Raw genomic sequence first — 19,811 nt, forward strand, 5'->3', positions numbered from 1 at the left:
CGCCAAATTTCGCAAGTGTGCATGGCTGGTCGTGTCGTAACATCACATTGGGCAATGTAACGTCTAAGTCGCAGGCGTTGACTTATTCCTGGTCTTGGGAACATGGCTTATGGTGCGTACAAAGATCATAGTCGAAGAACTGAGCTTCCCTCAATATTGCAAATCTTGTCTTTATCAGAACAAGGTTGTTTTACTGAGGGAGCAGTGAAGCTGTCGTGACTCTCTTTGCATGATGTAACGTCAGAGCTTCCGCTGTTGCCAATGAAACGCCGTGTGTTTTATGGGTGCAATCTGGGCAGTTGGGCTCTGTTTAAAATTTAATACTTGTGCAGAGAAGGATTAAAAATTCGGATATTGTGCAGAAAATATTCTCAAAAGCAATCCTCAAAAGCTTTATTTTTGTTTTTGAAAAAAAAGAAAAACACCTAGTTCTGTCTAAACGTTTCTTAAACGGTCTGGCAAACTTTGTAGTGCGCCATGTTGCTGAAATCAACTGACTCTAGCAGGTGAATTGAGGCGCAACCAGCGGTGCAATCAAGGCTATGGGCATTGGCGTAGCCAACATTGAGCTAAACGTCATCACCATTGCCCCCTTTTTGTTTGTTTTTACTTCTCCGGGCAAGCTTAGCTAGTGACGTCAATAATGTGTTTTATTGGCGCTCAGCAGTGTCCACTGGATTGGCGTAATGCGCCTGCTTAGGGCGCTTCTTGGGAGCCGTCCCGCCAACTCCCGCGTCACAACCACCGTCGTCGTCTCACCGTTTGTGATTATTGTCTTTATGAGTTTCGTTCACACTACATGTGGACTGATGCAGTAGCTGTGCAAACGTCGTCATTGTCGTAGCCACCAAAATATGGTGAAGAGTGCAGTGCAGGCAACTTTTGCGCCTGGCACATGCCCGCCCCAACGGTGGCCTGCCAACCATATTGGCCATGAATCATGTGACATCTCGTGCTACGTGACAGCCATGTTTTTGGGCAGCCCGAGGCCAATGTTGCCAGACGCAGCCGAAATTTTGATTTCGATTTCTGCTCATGCAGTGGTGGAACTGCTGCGCCAATTGCGCCAAACTATGCCAGAACGAATAACCTGCTACATGCTGCTCCTGCTGTATTTGTGCATAATTTGCGCCATGTCTGCGCCGAAAGGGAGCTGTTCCCGAAAAGGAAACTGAGAGTGTCTGGCACGTGACATTGTTGGCGATGCCACTGAAAATTAAGAAAGTGTAGTTTTTTTTTTTTTTTTTTTTTTTTTTTATCCTAAGTACTATGAGCGAAGAATAGGGTTGCGCGAATATTCTAATTTTCTAATCGTAGTTTCAAATATGTTATTTAATATTCGCTTCCAAATGGACTGCGATATTCATGCTTTTCGAAGTGTTGATCGCGGCGGGTTAGCCCCCTTGAGTGCGCTTCTCCTCAAGTACAGGTACACTGCGGGGAAGCAATACCCGTGGAGCAGACACAGCGATCTCGCGACTCGCTTCGCCACAGCGCAGCCGCGCGCTTGAGTGAAAAACACATCTCCCAACTAGTATGGTGCATACTCGCGCGCCTGATGTATTAAAAAAAAGGAAATTTTGTTATTGTTGATATTACATTGCAGTAAAATCTTCAAAATTTAACTGTGGCTATTATGCAAGGGTATAGGTTAGGCAGCAATGTTCTAAAAACCTGTTTCATTATTTCTGTGTTTTTTTGTTTTGTTTTTTAATTCACAGTTGAAGAAAATATGTTCATATAGAAAGAAGATCCGTAAATTCCCTCAATTAGGTATGGCTGGGATCTTTCATATGTTTAATTTTATGTCAAATCTGTCATTTACTTGCTATCCCAGTGGACAGTGGATAGCAAGGATACTGGACGTTCTGAGGCTAGTCTATAAACATAGCTAGTTTAAAATTTAACAGAGCCCATGAGTGGGCAGTTTATACATAAATATACAATTCAAAAATATTCGTCCAAGACCACAATTCACTTTGAATTTGCTTCGATCCCAAAATTCATTTTTTGCACATGCCTAATGAAGAGTTATTGGTTTTTGTGCATACAGGGCTCACATCGATTGCAATGAATAGCTAGTGCTACTCGTGATCGGTTAGAGTAGTTATGTGCTCCGCTTGGCTGTTCTATAAACAGCAGCAGATTGAATACGAGCGAGAGCAGTGTGAGACACATTCAGCACAAAAGTGTTCATTTGATGTCAAACTCGCAACAATTACGTCACCGTGTAGCCAAAAACATTTTTTTATATCAAACACAGATTGATGATGCCATTGGTACTCCTAATAGGTTAATTGAGACATCTGCAAAATTGCCGGCATATGCTTGTTCAATAAATAAACAAATATCTGTAAAAACCAGGTCTTCTGTAGGCATAACACACTTTAGTCTCCTAATGCTCCAACAACTGCAGTCTTCTCTACAGGCTAACTTTCAAAGAGATTGTATAAAACTTTCCGAAATGAAAGCTCATAATTGTCTGCTCCAAAAGGGGTAATCTCTGCTCCAAAACCCGTTTTTCTCTGCTACAAGAGCTGCTCCAAATCACCACTTGTAAGTTCCACCACTGCTCATGTTTAAAGTAAGATTTAACAATATATATCCCAGTTTTCATGAAGCAAACGACATATTATCTTTTATTAGTGCTTTGTGAAATCACTCAATATCCCGAAACTTCCGGAATTGAGCGGAGTTTCCCTTAATTTTTTAATCTTTCTTTTGTTGGGCTTCATTCTTGGAAAGCAACTGCACATTGTTGACTTCGTGCAATCTTTGTTCCTCTTTACAGCGGCCGGCAAGACCTCATTGGCAGGACCATCTCCCTCGTTATAGTGCCACCAAATTTAGGTTAAAAGTCTTATTGCAAATCCCTTCTCTGCTATTGATGTGCAGCCCTACAAATCTCCTACACCCATATTAGAACCCATTGGAGGTGGCTGTCGTTCGACAAAGACCGACTGCAGTGGCACCGATTGCCATGATTTGCGTGCATTTACACATTTCGAGACGATCCAAATAAATTGTCCATTTTTCGCCACAGTGCCTTTGCAGTCTATGATTTTATCACGCGGGTTCTCAAGCTGGGTTCCTACGTACCGTCTCCCAAAACCCTTTGGATTTCCCCAAGCTCCAAAATCCTGGCTTCCTATTTAAGCACTATTTTAGAACATCTGAACAGTCCTTTCATGCATAACTATAAGGAAAACATTCCCTAGTGTGTGCATTCTTCTTTACAAGGTCTCTAGACTTTTTCAGTGCTTTATTGCATCAATGACGAGATCACGAGGGGTTCCTCAGTTGCTAATTAAAATATCGGCACTCCTTGGGATTGGAAAGCTTGAGAACCATGCTTTGACATAGACATTCCATGATAACAAACCCCATACCAAATTCCTTACACTCCAGGTAGAAATATTGCAAACAAGCAAATTATTACGACCACACAGCCAGGGTGCGTAAACGTTTGAACAAATGTCCACATATGGTGAATAGATAAACAAAAACAATCATTTTTCAGGTGAAAAAGCAAGATTTATTAAAAACAAGCACTAAACACGTGAGCACACGCTACGAACATACGTGACGCAGAAGGCGATACCACGGACCTCAGAACTGACAAACTCGCATTCCACAGTGCTGTTTTTTGGCTTTAGGAACGTGACCACAAGTGATTTAATCAGTTGAGGCAGAAAAAAATTATAGGAGGACACCTAAGACTGCTTACGTGTTGGAAGGCGAAGGCATTATAGTCCCGCGGGCGAAATGTTTTCGAGTAATGTTTATACACGTATTAAAGTTTAGGACGACGTCTTCGAGATCAACGCTAAGTATGGTGTCTAGGACGACCCCTAGGGTGATGTCAAGGACGACGGCGAGGAGGATTTCTCGGATGACCTGAAGGACGATGTCGAGAAGGACGTCTAGGACAACCTTAAGGACGATGTCGAGAACGACGCCTATAGGTTGACGTCAAGAACGACTTCCAGGGCCTCTAGGATGACGTTGAGAACGACGCGTAGAGGACGGCGCCAAAGACGGTGTCGTCCCTGAGCATACGATTGAGCGGTGTGTGCCGCTTAATCATATTTTATGGCCATATACGCCGCTTTTTCGCACAATGGGACAAGTAAGGCTTTCGCCTTGATAATGTTCAATGTGTAAACTGATATCACCGCCTTTTTATAGGCGGTCCCATGCGGTTGTTGACACTTGCATTAGCAACCTGCATGCCAGGGGGTGCGTGCGCAAATGGGCACCAAATAAGAATGGATGATGGGTACGGCAGAACACCATAAAACTGGCGGAGGCTTGCTGCTAGCTAGCGATTTTAATTTTGATTGTTTGAACCTTCTTTTTTTTAGAGCGCAGCTCTTACCGCCGAATTCAGAAACCTCACTCAAACTATACTCAAACTGAAGGGCCCCTCCACTTCCCCGAGGAAGGCGCGAGGGCCGGCGCTGGCCAATCGCAAGGACGGATTCGCCGTCGCGATGGTGCATTTTACAAAAAAAAAAAAAAATGCACCATCTGTAGGTAACGCTGCGCAAGGTCGTAGCGCGATTTCCGGTCGATTTAAAGAGCCTGGCGTCTCCTTGTTTCACCCAGAATAGCAGCACGAGGCTAGGTCTGCGACGCGTAAATAATTCTAGTTTTGCTATATACGAGCGGTATTAGGGCCTTTATTTTCTCACGCCAGGAAGCTCTGGGCAAGCACGTTTATTGTGAAGCCTATCATCGAGGAGGAGCGCGATTCTCACACCGCGGCAGCCGAGTAAATCCCGGGGGGGGGGGGGGGGGGGGGGCGGCGTTTTAAAAGCACTTTGGTGCTTTTGTGTGTGTTTTAGTTCGTTTTTGTTTGTCGCTCTCGGACTTGCCCACCGCGGCCGCGTTGCTCCATCGACTCCATGCAGCGCTCCGTGCCGCGCGCCGTGCCCACGGCGGTAGCTCTTTTGCAAGAACTGTAATTTTCCTCCTTTGGTGCTTTTGTAGCACTGCGTGATTACCCTTGTTTCGTTTACCTAGCTTTTTGTTGTTTCTCCTCTAGCGTATATTCTTCACTGCGGCCGTGTAGCTCCATCGCCTCCGTGTCGTGCCTCGTGCTTTCGGTGTTCGTTCCTGTGCAGAAACGTACCGCGCGGCTCACCGAGTGCGTAGCTAATAAAAAATGCGGCGCATTTTTCCTTAGCGGTCAGAGCGACTGATTCCGTTGTGACCGGAACAACCGATCTGCACCGCGCGTACGCAGTCCGGCAACCACTGCATGCATGCGACAAGCGCAGCAGGTCGTCAGCACGACGGCCGCTTCTCCGACGTCGTCAGCTGTTTCAGCGGTGCAGTGGCGTACCAATGACTTGCTTTTAAGTGTGTGTGTGTGTGTGTGGGGGGGGGGGGGGGGGCAAACCAGACCCCCCGCCCCCTTCCAGGGCCGGGGAGCGGTGCCCTTGGTATTTCTTGGGCGCCGCCGGCCAATGTTTGCTCTGCCCAGTAGCGGCTGTTTCAGGGGAAGGGGGGGGGGGGGGGGGGGGGGGGGGGCAGGGCAAACACGTGCATTGCCTTGCCTTCCCGGTTGGTACGCCCATGCCGCGGTGCCTCTTCGAAGTTATAAGGATGCCGTTCGCTCACACTGGGTAATCACCACTTTTGGGGTGAGGAAAAAGCCCGCTTTCGCGAAGTTTTTGTCGATATGGTTTTTCCGCGTGTGGTTACAGCGCCCTACAACCACGCAGTTCACCATCGCCCAAACGCGATGAGAGCGGTTTAGCGAGCGACAAGACGAGCGACGGTGACAGCGACGAGATTTCTCACGGTGCGCGTCGCTCAGTTGTTGGGTTTCTAGAAATAGTTGCTCATCGCCTTGTTCGCTTGCTTATGTCGCTTTCATGCGGTTTTCCTCGTGGCGCGAGTGACCGAGCTACAGCGAAGCACACTGTCAAGAAAAAAGGGTGTATCGTTACACCCTTTGTCCCATAGAATACACCCCAAAACTTCAAGTAGACGTACAGCGCCCTACAGCCGAACAGACGGCCCCAAATTTTACGAGGGGCTTCATAGCCGTGTGGTGACACTTATTAAAATAGCTAATGTGCGTTTTACTGACTACAAAAAAAAAATAATCGGGGTTTTCTTGGCTCTACGGTAAAAACTCGGTGTTTTCTTTCTGTGGTCTTTGATACGTACTTTTGCTAATTAAAAAGTTATATCGCACCGTTAACAAGCCCCTCGTAACATTTGGGGCCGTCTGTTCGACTATAGGGCGCTGTACGTTGAATTGAAGTTTTGGGGTGCATTATATGGGACAAAAGGGTGTAACGATACACCCTTTTACACCCTTTTTACTTGAGAGTGCAGGTCGTCGTCGCTCGCTAAATCGCTTGCATACGGTTCAGTACTCGGCGGCAGCAACAAGGAAATTAAAACGGCCCGCCTTCGAAATAGCCTTTTTTTCTGTCTTCTGTTCAACGAAGCTACTTTCAACGATATGGAGTTAACACACTACCAACGGACGACCGCGTACCCAAGTTACCTAAGCCAGCTAAACTGGTCAAACCGCGACCTCCAAGATGGCGGATCGACGGTGGCGCTCCCTGGCAAAATCGAACCTGCAGGCTCAGTGAACACCACCTATTCTCGCAGTTTTCCTGCAAATCAATTTCAGTTGCACTAAGTGTCAGGGAAGCGGCGCTTCGCGCGCCATTTGTTTGACGCAATTTCCCGTGGCTATGAAGCCAAAGCTACGCGGAGCGCCAGTTCGTCTGCTTCTTTTGCAGGGGTTGCAGTGACGTCAGAACGCCCAGCTTTGATTGCCTCTGATTGTCGGATAGGGGGTAGAGCTCAAAGCAAGCTGCACTGAGATCTACCCACTATCCTTCAATCAGAGCTCGGCGTTCTGACGTCACTACAACCCAGGGTGTAAGATAGACAGGTGGGGAAACGGCCCACAGAAGCCTACCGCAGCGCCGTGACCGCATTGTGTACTCGTCTGCTTGCGGGTACCCCCGATTTGCGACAGATGGCGCTGCGGTGAGAGGAAAAAAAATTGGAATAGGATTTGCGTGGAACTCTATGGGGGAGTGCGCAAAATAAACCGAGAGCACGAGAGTCCTCCATTAAAAATCCACGAAAAACCGTCTCCGTCGGTTTAGCCGGTCGCCACCGGTCGCCCACCCGGAGTGAGAGTTCGCGGTGCTCCACATAGATGGCGCCACAGAAAAAGAAAACCGAGGGGGACACAATCCGGTCGCTCATGTGGCTCTCGTTTCCCCACCTGTCTATCTTACACCCTGCTACAACCCCTGGAGAAGAAGCAGACGAACTGGCGCTCCGCATTTTGCGCGCCGCTCTAAGCAGTACACGCGCGCTCTTCACATCTGAAATGCCACGCAGAGTTGTCTGAAATAGGCTGCGGACCGGTGTCATTTTTAGCGTCCATGCGTATATGGCACGTGCTTCGCTCAATTCCCGAAGTTACGAAGCCGCGCGAGCTGAGCTGTGAAGATTGCACGCTGGGCTGTAAGTTTGTGAACATTGAAACGCTTGCTCACGTTGAGCACCAAAATGCACACGTGAAAAAAAACAAAAATTCGAAACAGCCGCAAAAAAAGAAAAAAATTCTTTGCTAGAGTTTTATAAAACTTCGAAGGTGTGTACTTTGTTTCTTTTTCGTTAATGTTTTCACGCTATATTTAGGGTTCCGCGTTTTCGGTTTCTATTTTTTTTTTTTTTTTTTTTTTCAAAATTCGGCGTACTTTTTTTGGTGTTCATTTAAAATTTATTTTTCGGTTTTTTTTCGGCGTGTATTTTTGCCCACAAAAGTTTTTCGTTTTTTTTTTTTTCGGTGAATATAAAATAGACACCTACGGACACCGCATGAGATGATCCTTGTAGCTTTGATATTTGTGATCACTCAAAGAATAACGGCACAGATACATTGAAAAATAAATGGACACTTCATTTGTCCATTTCTTGTGCAACTTCAAAAAAAGACAATAAAATCACAGAAGTACAAACAAGTGACATGAAGCCTATGCCCAAAAAACATGAAGCTTCACCTTCTGTATATCAGGATTACGTGATCTTTACGTGACACAAGTGTACTTTCCCAGGTTCTTGTTGATCCGCACTCTCTCTTTCCTGTTAATGTGACCCTGAGCTTTGAGAATGCCCCCTCAACGCTAACACTGGACACTGGCAGGCTGAGGAGATATGAAGCGCTGCCTGAGCCAAAATCGGCCAATCAACCAATTGTGACCGCCAAAAGAGACGGTGCGACGTTTTGAAGCACAACGGAACCAGCAGAGCTTGCATCAAGTCAGCCTTCCTTACAACGAGTTTGAAAACACGTTCGTGCATGGCGAAGTCAGGACATTTCAGACTTCACGTTCCGATCGACGTGTATGCCATACAATCGGACACGTTTCGATAGACACTGTCGTTCCACTTTTTCTCCACGGCTCTGCGGTACGACTGGAAGGTTAAAGTGACCTTCTCCAGTTAAAACTGAATTTTAGAAAAATGGATTTGATGTACTTTTATCGGTTTAAGTCGAAAATGCCGAACCAAAAAACTGACCTTTTTCGGTTAAAACTGAATTTACGAAAATGAATTCGGCATACTTTTATCGGTTCAAACCGAAAACTCCGAACCCTAGCTTTTATGTATTAGCGCATTTGAGCAGCTTCCGCTGCAGAACGCGGAGATCCTCGGCTCAATCTTGTGGGAATTCCTCTGGTCTCCCTTCCCTGATGGCTGTGATAACGGCCGCGGGTCTGAACACTCGGCCTCCTTCGCCGTGAGCTACGACCTGTTCGTGAGGCGGAGGGCCGCCTGGCTTGGGGGGCCCTCCTCTCACTCTCTCCCGGGGGGACCGATTTCCGTTGCCCCGCTCGGATGCGGATCACTGCTGACAGGCGAGGAGGTTTCGCCTCTTGTTTTCCCGCTTTCGGGAAAGGGACTCGTCCGGGTGACCGCGAAAGAGATAGGACGTGTGTCGGCGACTTCTCCGACGCTTCCCCGGTCTTGGCTCTCCGGAACCCCGCCTCTGGGCAGGTAAGGACCTTTTCTTACCTTGCCGGCGCGGGGGCCATTTTGGATGGGGACATAGTAGTTCATTTTAAGAGTGTTCTAATAAATTCTCTTGGACTCTGCCCTTACTCTGGTACGTGTGTCTTCTCTTCCGCTATATTCGAGAGAGTGAGACAAGGTAGACGATCATTGGCACCGACGGAGCGACCCGCGGTAATGTGGCCCTAAACGTCGTCTACATTGCCGCGGAGATGTGGGGACCGCGGGCTACTAGGTTTGACGTCTCCTTTGAGATCGCCGCCGCTGTTGAGACAACCCTTTGGTTACTCTATCGGTACCTGTGTTAGTTGGTAGCTAGCAAATCCCACAATCTTCACCCCTGCTCGCTTACGCCGGTGAGCTCGCTAACGAACTGGTATACAGAAGCAATGGGAGTCCCGGTTCTTTCTATCTCAATTATACGTACACGTTGCACATCAATCGATTTGTTTGTTATGAGTGACACATTTCGGTTGACAAGCTTCGTGAAGCTTCCACGGGGCGAGCTCTGAGAAGGTACCGACGATACACCATATACCTATGGGAAACAGTATCAATATGAAAGTCAGAGTCAAAAAATAGTAGTCCGAGCCGTCGCCGACTTACCAATCGTCCCCATTTCTCTAAGCACCTTTTGAAGAGTTTCAGAAGAAAAAAAAAATGTGCATCAATCTTGAGGAACACCATTCCGATTCCTAGAATAGAAAATGAACCTTGACCCGGACGTGATTTGAACACGCAACCTTCTGATCTGGAGTCAGACGCGCTACCGTTGCGCCACCGGGCCTCTCTTTAAAAATACTGTGCAACGATGTTAAGTTGTACTTTGTTTTTGTTTCACTGCACGCGAGTTTATTGGTACTAGTGGGGCCCAAGTATACTGACACGAAAGGCCATTGACGAGGACACTTTCTGTCGTGTAATTTCAAGGAGAAAAGCGGGAGTTTTCTCTCAGTCTTCCCGTCACAAAACTCGATGACTTAGCTCAGAGGTCAGCGTTAGCGTACTCCCGCGAGTGAAGATGATATAACGCGGTTCATACATTGGAACCAAGCATTGCGTGAGCTCTCGATTTTAGCTCAAGATAATCAATAGTTCGAAAAGCATTCGGGTAGTTGTTCGTGTCCAATCACTGCCAGGAAGAACCGAAATCTAACAATATCTGTAACTCAGTGCGTGTGCTTTGCCAACTTCAACGCGTAGCTATGAGAAACATTGGCAGCGAATAATCGCCTCTATCACGTGGCCGCTCGTTTTGGCTTATAAAGTGGAGGGGGTGAACGCCGCTCGTTTTTCTTTGATTTTTTTTTTTCTGCGAGTGCCATTGCGGGGGGGGGGGGGGGGGGGGGAAGGGGGGGGGGAAGGAAGATAGCGCGTGTTTTATAACTTATAATTTATAAACGTCAGGAATTCATAAGCAGTAACTGCGCAAAGTTCTGAAGGCCGGTTCGCACATCCCGCGCACCGCTGAATTCGCGTAATAATAGCGCCGAATTCATCGCTGTTTCACTGCAGCATTTTTTTCTCCTCATCACACAGGCTTCCTCCTCACACGCCGCAAAACTGCGGTTTACTTAAAAAAAAAAAAAAAGGGGATGTCGTCTTACACCCTTTTGTCCCATATAATGCACCTCAAAGCTTTAATTCGGAGTTCATTGCACTGACGTCGAACAAACGGCCTTAACTTTTAGGAGGGGCTTGATAACGGTGGAGATATACCTCATTTCAAAAACTACAGAAAAAAAAAAAAGAAAACACTGATGTTTTTACAGTAGGACCAACAAAACCCCGATTACCTTCTTTTAATCAGTAACCCGTACATTATTTATGTTAATACGTTGTGCCACTCGGCTACCAAGCCGCTCGTGAAAGTTTGTACCGCCGGTTCCACGTCAGCGCGCTGAACGTCCAACTGAAGTTTTGTGGAAGTGTAGAAGTATACCTTTTTTTTTTTTTCGAGAGAGAGAGAAACTAGCTTTATGTTGCGAGCTATATATTAAGGAATTTCATTCAGCTCGGTTAACCTGTTCGTCTTTTTACAGTGGCTTAAAGGGGGTAGTGTAGTTACCGCGTAGCCTTCACCATGCATCGGGAAGGGTCGCTCCTTGGAAGACGGTGTAGATGGCGCTTCGATCCGCAGCTCCGTTAGGGTGCCTACATCGGCCGGCAGATAGAGGCACCCTAACACACTTCATAACTAATATAAATACCTCAAAAACAATTACTTGTTTCCAGTGAACTTTCAAGGACATGGTTTGTGTTCGTAGGTGAATAAAAATGTGAAACTAGCAGACGACAGTGTAATCGACAGCTGCGAATCGGCCGGAGTTGGCCGGAGCCAAGCGGCCAAGCCGGAGCCATAGCCGCAACGACGGTGCTAAAAGCGCCACCGCCACCCGCGGCCGTCTTCCAACGCTGTGCCGTTTCTCCGGTTTCGTTCGTTACACTACCCCTTTTAGCCACTGTAGTCTTTCTAATAAATCAAACTTTTTCATAAGCCTTTTTATTGATTTTTCATAATACGCTAATGAATATTTTACGTATTTTTCTATATTTGGAATTACATTCCTAAAAAAAATTGAATATATATATATATATATATATATATATATATATATATATATATATATATATATATATATATAAAAGCATGTACGATACATTTTGACAAATATCTCCGACACCGTACATCTTAGCGATGAGGCATGAAATCTTGTATTTTCGTTGCAATTTTTCTATAATTGTCTTGTCTAGCTGCCATGTGAAGATTTCCTTGTTGGGGTGTCGTCTTTGAGGGCGCAAAGGGGGGGGGGGGGGGGGAGTTCTAAGCTTTGTCGAGCTGTACGTCTCCCGCGTTTTACCCACCCTCTGATTCACGGCATTTCTTGTGCCCCCCCCATGATGCAAATAACATTATTTTAACATTACTTCATCACTTCACACCCTACGCAGTACGCCGCAAAAAGGAAGTAGGTGACCTGCAGGCTTGTTTCAGTAGAGGCCCTGTGAAGTTTATGCGGAACGCAAGTACGCCTGCTTCTTGCACAGGGGTTAATTGCGATCATGTCAGAACGCCGAACTCTTATTGACTGATTGAAAAACCAAAAAGAATAGTGGATGGACCTCAAGCCGTCTAGCATTAAAGTACTATCTTTTTTTGTTGTTGTTGTTGATTGATAGGTTATATTTTTCAAATCAAAGTCAGTCAGAACTCGGCGTCGTTCTGACGTCACCGCAACTCCTGTACAAGAATCAGACGACTTGCTCTCCGTATAGCGACACCACCTAGAAGGTAGAAGGCAGGGCCTGCGCATGACCTCATCATCGGTCGATCCCGAACCTGCTTCAAGCAGCAAACACGCCGAAGCTTGACGAGAGTCGCCGCCAAGCGGCAGACGCGTTCGTCTTGGTGTCGCTGCGTGGCTATGCGGACCGCAAGTTGGTCTGCTCCTTTTGCGGGAGTTGTGCTGACGTCAGAAAGACGCCGAGGTCTGATTGGCTCCGATTGGAAGGATATTGGGTGGACCCCAATGCTAGCTGCCTCGAGGTCTACCCGCTGTCCTTCCAATCGGAGCCAATCAGAGCTCGGCGTCTTTCTGACGTCAGCACAACCCCTGCTCAAGAAGCAGACATGCTGTCTAGAGTCTCGACTCTAGACAGCATCCATAAATGTGGCCGCCCAGAGAATACTGCTTATAGACGCTTTGCAGGAGCTGTGCATGGACGCCGCCATAACTGACCTTCAGTTTTTGTTTCCTCCTATTCCGTTTATTTCACTTCATCATTACCATAGCAGGCCAGGTTATTGCCATATTAGCCTCAACTGTGTCCTTTTCTAAAGCATCGGCTTTTGTAGGGGATCGTCAACTACCGTTTCAGTTGCTCGGCATCTCGGTAAGACAAGAGAAGGTCACCAATGGCGGCTGTAATTTGGCGCGTGTGCAAAGCGTCTATAGGACGCATCGCTCTCATGTTTGTTTGGATCGAAAGAGCGCCTTTCTCAGGCACGGAAGCGCAAGGGTGTTTTTTTTTTTAGCTCCGACTGTTCTCGTGCTATCATTGAAATAAGGCGCGTTCTCGGATCACCCATGAACAGCCTCTGGGCTGCCAGCTGACGCCTCTAGAGACGATTCGAATCTGTCCCGCGCCCATTGACAGACGAGCCTGACGAGATGCCGCGAGTCGAGCAGGTCAGGATGAGATGACGCCGCCGCGCCTTGTGCAAGGTACATATACCTTGCCTCGTGCGTCTTCGATTGATATTAAAGCTGCGTCATCTAGTTTTGCCGAGAAGATATTGAAAGAAAGCGCTCGCTCTTGTCCTTGAAATTACACCGCAACAAAGGAGTTTCTTGGCCAGTGGCGTCGCCTGCGAGCATACTTGGGTCCCCGCTAGAGCCAGCAAGCTCGTGTAAAATGTAAAGCATTCCAAACTGAAGTCGTTGCACGGCCCGTTTACCATGATGCCAAAGATAAACGGCTAAGCTCTGAGCGATAACGTTCGCCACTACAGTGGGAACACGGCAAAGGCCACCCTCATCGAGCGAATTACTACTTTCTGGATATTTAGACGGCGATAGGAGACTCATCTCAAAATTAGATATTTTGCCAGTACAAAATGACTGCTAAATACCTGGGGTCTTTAACGTGAATTTCTTTAACGTGAATTACAGAGTATAGTGATTACACGAGTGCAGATAATAATAAATGATGGTGCAAATGAATGAAAGCGGATATCCACGGCGCCACAAACTTACCTGAAAGACCGGTCGACAACGCCAACGGCGGGGTTTGCGTATACAGTTTTTGTGCAGCGTACTATGCAAGGCTCCGAAATGGCGGCACGGATATGGATGAATTGGAGCGCCACGGCGCGAAGCTTGGGGTTGTCGGTACTCTGGAGACCTATTCAGTGACTCTAGTCATCACAGTCGGATGGCGCCAACTCACTGAACCCAAGCCCGATGTCAAGCGTCTTTCGACGCGTTCATTGGACACGGGGCTCAGGTGAACGCTGCATTCGTGCCGAATATGTGTTTCCAATCGATCTCACTCTGATGACGTCAAATGTTTAGTGCACAGGCTCCTATTATTTTAGGTGGGCTCGCCTGGTAGCGCTTCCAGAATTTCAGTATTTTTCGGATGTTCGCACATGTTTTGATAAGGAGTGAATCGCGATAGAATGGGGTGGGGCCACTACCTTGTTGGGTATGTTTATGCCCTGAAGATTTTTTACACCTCAAGAAAATCGGTACATGTGGAATGCCTTTACGTAATTCCTGTTGCGTCGCCAGCAGCAAAGTTAAATTAGGCGGCCTGGCTTAGCTTGAGGATTGATGTACGATGCCAAGTCTAATAATTTTAGCATATCTTCCTCTTTAGATCTTCGCTTACGTAATGTCTATCAACAGCCTGCCCTAGCCTCACTAGAGCGACAAACAAAAACAAACGACACCGACAAGCCTAAAACACGTGCCGCATGTCTCTCGGCGCTCGTGAAGCAAGCACGAGTGATATTGCAAGCCTGCCAAAGGTGCCATCGCGTGAATGCTGCACGTGTTTGAGGCTTGTCTGTGCCGGTTGTTTTTGTTTGTCGCTCTGCTAGGACTAAGGCATTAAGGTAATGTGAATATATAAAAGAAATTGAGAGATACATGTTCTGATCTAGCGATCAAGCCGCCATGTTCAGAATTGAAATGCATAAAAAACGGTAGGCTTTCATAACATTTCTTTTAATGGCATATTGTCGACTCAGTATAGCGTCACTTGGCCTGACGTCACCCAACATGGTCACGTGACGTTATTGTGTCACATCATAGTTTCAAGCAACGTGAAATTACTAATTCCGTGTCACGCGCCGTGCCATTACGTCTCACGTGACATGAGGTCACCTTACACCAGGACTTGACACCCATCATTAGTATATCCTAGTGTCACTGGCTTCTGTGTCAGAGTATACCGCATTCCCATTCTTTAATGCTTTGCCGACAACAGCCTCACTCTAGCCGTGTATATATGTTTTGATTACCTGCGGCATCATTGCACGGCAGCAGTCGCGTCTGTTGTCACTATAATTATTCCATTTTCAAATCGCCGCCATAAGCCACGATATTGTTGACAGCCAGATTCTGCTGAAGTGATCAGGTCGCGTCTCAAGCACTTAGCACCGTGACGCCCGTATTTTCAGGGAACCGCATTTTAACGTTCCGGATTTCGCGACTCCCATGCCTGCTTGCCTTTCGGGTGTCGATGCAGGTCAGAGAACGACACAAGACTCTTCCGCATCTCCTTGGGAAAGAAGACTACTGTGAAGTAGATGAGTGTTTTTCTTGCCATTATAAAACGAAAGAGTTCCAAGCCCACTGCAGGAAGCAAGCTTTGTGTGGCGAGTGTATTTCACTGGTCTTCTCGGCGTATGCGGAGGGCAAGTTCGCCTGCTTCTTGCGCAGGGGGTAGCGGTGACGTCAGAACGCCGAGCCCTGATTGGCTGATCGCGACCCCCTATCTGAGCGTCGTCTGCTCCTTTGCAACGTCGTCTGCTCGCAACGTCGTCGGCGTCTGTCTTACCTTTCCTGCGACTTTCGGAAGTGCAGAGGCCAGATTCACGAAACGATCTTACGCCAAATATGTGCGTAAGACAAAACTTGAGAACAAATTCGTATTCACGAAACGAAATGATCGTTTTGCGCAGGTTACGACGGAATCCTACGGCAGCTCCGAAGCTGTCTTACGCACTTCTTACGATCAAATCAGCATGGCCGACAGCGTCGCTCAGTTACTTGGTCGCGACGACCAACGGACGTTTATTTTTGTACGTTCTCTTCTCACGCGTCCCGACTACAACCAGCAAGAAAAAAAGGAAAAAGTACTTGAAATAAACCACGACGAACAAGAACGCTGAATCCACAAACACCCGGGAAAAGCTCCAAGGGCCACGATCCCACCGACCTCGGCCAAGAGAGCTCGGCAGATAGGCCCAGCAGGCACTCCGACGGTCCTTGGCCAAGACAGTTTGCCCACGACCGGCTGGCGTGCTGAATGGAACATGCCCGCGCGACCCTTGTGAACCCTTCCCATATTATACTTTGATCGCTAACCTCAATTTTAGATCAAGAGGTCAATCTCTTTTTCTTGTCATCTCCTTGTTTTCCGAGGGAGCGGAGACTCTCGCCGCTGAAAAAGCGGTGAATCTCCGACAGACGCAGGAAAGGTAAAGCAGCCATCGCTTTGACTAGCAGACGTAAAGCAGACTGCGCCAACCCGCCGATGCCGTTAAAGAGGGAGGAGTCTCGCCGCACACGAAAGGAGGAAAAAGTATTCGGGAGGGAACTTGCGGACACTAACAAGCTCACCTCTCGGTTCTTAGCAAACAAACCTCGGCGCCTCGGGACACCTCGCCAGTGAGTCCTTTGACCTCCCCCCTTGATGCGCGTCTGCTAGTTGTTAGACAGAAACAACGTACCGCTCGAGTTATTTCGTCTGCCCTCTCTGAAAGGCGAAGTCGAGCTCGCTCGTAAAGACCTGCACTTCCGAAAGTCGCGGGAAAGGTAAGACAGACGCAGACGACGTTGCGAGCAGACGACGTTGCAAAGGGGCATGCGACGCTCAGATGGGGTCGCGATCAGCCAATCAGGGCTCGGCGTTCTGACGTCACCGCTACCTCCTTTCTCATGCGCAGAAGACGAAAATAAGCCCACTTGCGAGGCGTATTGCTCGTCGGCTCGGCCGCCGATCAGGCTGTTTCACTGAACTTGGTTCTGCACGAACGATGCTTGGAAAAACGGCTGCTTCTAAATATGAATTCTATTGCAGTGCAGTCTACTCAAGTTGCTTCGCTTCGTATAAAGCATAAAAAAAAAAATGTAAGGATTTGTGTAAATGGGCACTCAGGCGGTTGCCATTTGACCTTTTTTTATTACATTTTTGTTTCTCTGTCTTGATTAATGAAGCTTTGACAGCCCGGGTTTAGATAGGTATGTCACTTGATGCCCCGAGTGAGTAAGACGCGTCTTGCTGTTTAGGTAATGAATGACGGCAGAAAAATACTTGGTGCTTGTGGTTTAGAGAGTCAGATTTCATATCAAGCCATTCTCGTAACTCACTGTCACATTCATTTGTCCACATTAATCTTTTACAAAGATAGCGTCGACGGCCAACTGCCTTGAGAATCGTCATGGGGAAATCATTGCTGAACTTCGCTGCTAGCTTCATCTGACCAACAAAGCAAGTTTCAGGCTATCACAAGAACCTGAGGCTATGTTTCAATCTATCCTCTTCCTGTCCAGTCCTGAAAATCTTGCATTCAGTTGTAAAGAAATCAATAAAATGCTGCTGCATTTTATCGCTTTCTACGATATGCTAAAAAGGCATAAATAAAAAAAAATGCCAGCGGCTTAATGTGATGCCAGAAATAATCGGCTAAGCTCCAAGTCTGAGCGATAAAGTTCGCCAATGCAGTGGGAACACGGCGCAGGCCACCCTCATCGAGTGTATTACTTGTCTTTCTGGATGTTTAGGCAGTGATAGACGGTTCATTTCAAAATGAAAGATTTGACCAGTGCGGCATGACACCCGGGGTCATTAACTTGAAACTCGGAGTTAGATACACGAGGGCATTCAGACTGCATTGTAAATAATGTCGCAAAAGAAAGCGGTTATCCAGAGCGCCACACACCTAAAAGACCTGGCGACCACGCCGACGGCGCGGTATCCGTACAGTTATTGCACAGTGTACATGCAAGGCTCCCAATTGGAGTCACGTATATGGATGATTTAGAGCGCGCGGAGCTTCGGAGCCTAACTACTCTGGAACCGTCTCGGTGACTAGTATATCCATAACGTTGACACCGTGACATTACGTGACGACACGACTTTGTACCGCGAGTTGCGCGACGTGCCACGAACGGCACGAATACAAAATCTTGATTAGCTTCCGCGAGAATGCGATTCGGCATCAAAAATTAATATGGCCGAGTGACACGGTTCTTTTAAATATAGTTTCGTGGTTATCAAGAGAGACACTGGCGAGCACAGAGCACGCACATTATAGCAGCACCTCCAGTCTCTGACACAATGAGAATGTAAGTACTCATTACCTTCTATGCACACGAAACGCCCAAGTGCCATCAAATTTGAGAAACTGGCGCTGGGGGTCTGGCAACTCAGAGGCCACCCCGCCGTCCTTTCATTAACAGCACAGGCCGTTTCTTTTTAAGCCTAACAAATTTGCTAAAAAAAAAACTTACGAAAGCGACACTATTGCGCTTTGGGCAAGCGAGTTGTACGGCCACGGGGACATTATTTGTAGAGGGGGCAAATTATAACGATCAGTCGGCTAATTAACTATAAGTATGTTAACGTTTTCACTATTGGAAATAAACGTATGGTTTTAATTATAAACTTGCTGAGCGTCACCTAAGACCGATAAATCAGTCAATATCAGGACGACTTAACGCGCGTGGAAAGCAGGTGGAGTGCTAAAGTTACCCCTCGGGTAGCAGGAGCAAGGCTACAGGCGTGATCAAACACCCGCGCGGTTTTTCCGTCTCTTACCGTAGCCCGAGCCTTGTGCCTGTCGCGCGAGTGGTCCCTTTAGCGCACTACTGCGCTTCCCACCCGCCTAAATTATTTCCAATAATTACTCATTTGGTAGGTTTAAATAACGCTCAATAAGTTTTTGATTAGAATCATATGTCTATTTTCACTCATTAAAAAGTTGATTAATACATTTTAGTTAATTATTCTATTTATTAGGACAATTTGTCACTTATATTTTGTCCCCCTGGCCATATAACTCACCCGCAGAAAACGAATTAGTGTAGCTTTCACTGTGTTAAAAAAGACAAAAAAACACCCTGTATGTTGGGCAATACACGGAGCAGTGAAAGGTGTATCAGAAAGAAGTATTTCTGGGGCAAGCTAACTGCTGGGCGTCGCGTTGAACGCGAACTCCTCTTTGGCCTTTCGAAGCAACTCCGAATCCTTGAGGAAGTCCAGGGCCGTCAGGGCCAGGGCCCGGGCCACCTTGAGCGTGGGCTCCTGGGCGTCCCGGTCTCCCGCAGCACGGCTGAACTCCCGGGTGTGGTTGCGGGCCGTGGCTCGAAGAGCGTACACCGGGTGCGCCGTCGGAACGGCGTGCGACACGTTGGCCGCGTCCGTCGATGCTCCGGTCCCGATCACCGCTCTGGGGTCCTCGCCCTCAAATGTGATGCCTGCATCGAGGACACGCGTGCTGAATTCACCATTTCTCACGTTACTGGTTTGAGATTTATTTGCTATGAAAGTGCGTGGGCGATGTACGAGCGAGAGCGAACATTCCCTGAAGCGACGCTTTGGATCCTGCAGCCTCACGGAGCTATGGACGCGTGGCCGAGAGGGAGCTCCAGAAACATCTTTTTTGTGCCTATTGTGACTTGTACCCCAAGGTTCGTTGGAAGAAAAGCTTCTCATTTCCCTTTCAAATTGCATCTTACGTTTCCTCAAGTTCCCTACAAAAGAAATCCTCAAACCAAGCCACAGACAAGAAGCACCGGTTCTTCAGGAAGGAGTGACTACAGATCGAGCACGCGGCAAGAGACATGAGTAGCCCTTTTCTTTGTTAAAACAAGGCTGCAGCTGGGCTGTGGTCTGGCTTTGTTATATACATATATATACCCCATATTATATACATATACATATATATATCCCCAAGTACCTGGGAACAAAGAAGACGGGTAAATGAAGTATATAAGCACAAAACAAAACAAAGA

At 47.3% G+C, this 19,811-nt stretch overlaps 2 protein-coding genes and 1 non-coding gene across 3 annotated transcripts in view; 1 reads left to right on the forward strand and 2 right to left on the reverse strand.

Moving 5' to 3' along the window:
• LOC8036048 (ERI1 exoribonuclease 3) overlaps positions 1 to 3,047 on the forward strand; it is a 67,995-nt gene extending 64,948 nt beyond the window's left edge. The window contains exon 9 of the mRNA XM_029971091.2: positions 2,792 to 3,047. Coding sequence (XP_029826951.2) covers positions 2,792 to 2,835 — 44 coding nt within the window. The 3' untranslated portion in view covers positions 2,836 to 3,047. The remainder of the gene's footprint in view (positions 1 to 2,791) is intronic.
• Positions 3,048 to 9,778: 6,731 nt separating this feature from the next.
• Trnaw-cca lies at positions 9,779 to 9,850 on the reverse strand. The gene has a single exon. It is a non-coding gene; the product is annotated as a tRNA-Trp (tRNA).
• Positions 9,851 to 16,715: 6,865 nt separating this feature from the next.
• Positions 16,716 to 19,811, reverse strand: part of LOC120849015 (peptidase M20 domain-containing protein 2-like) — a 39,580-nt gene continuing 36,484 nt past the window's right edge. Inside the window, exon 6 of the mRNA XM_040221103.3 lies at positions 16,716 to 19,274. Within this exon, the coding sequence (XP_040077037.1) occupies positions 18,982 to 19,274 (293 nt within the window). The 3' untranslated portion in view covers positions 16,716 to 18,981. The remainder of the gene's footprint in view (positions 19,275 to 19,811) is intronic.

The sequence above is a fragment of the Ixodes scapularis genome, unplaced genomic scaffold (assembly GCF_016920785.2).
Source record: "Ixodes scapularis isolate PalLabHiFi unplaced genomic scaffold, ASM1692078v2 PGA_scaffold47__10_contigs__length_4178495, whole genome shotgun sequence".
NCBI lineage: Eukaryota > Metazoa > Arthropoda > Arachnida > Ixodida > Ixodidae > Ixodes > Ixodes scapularis.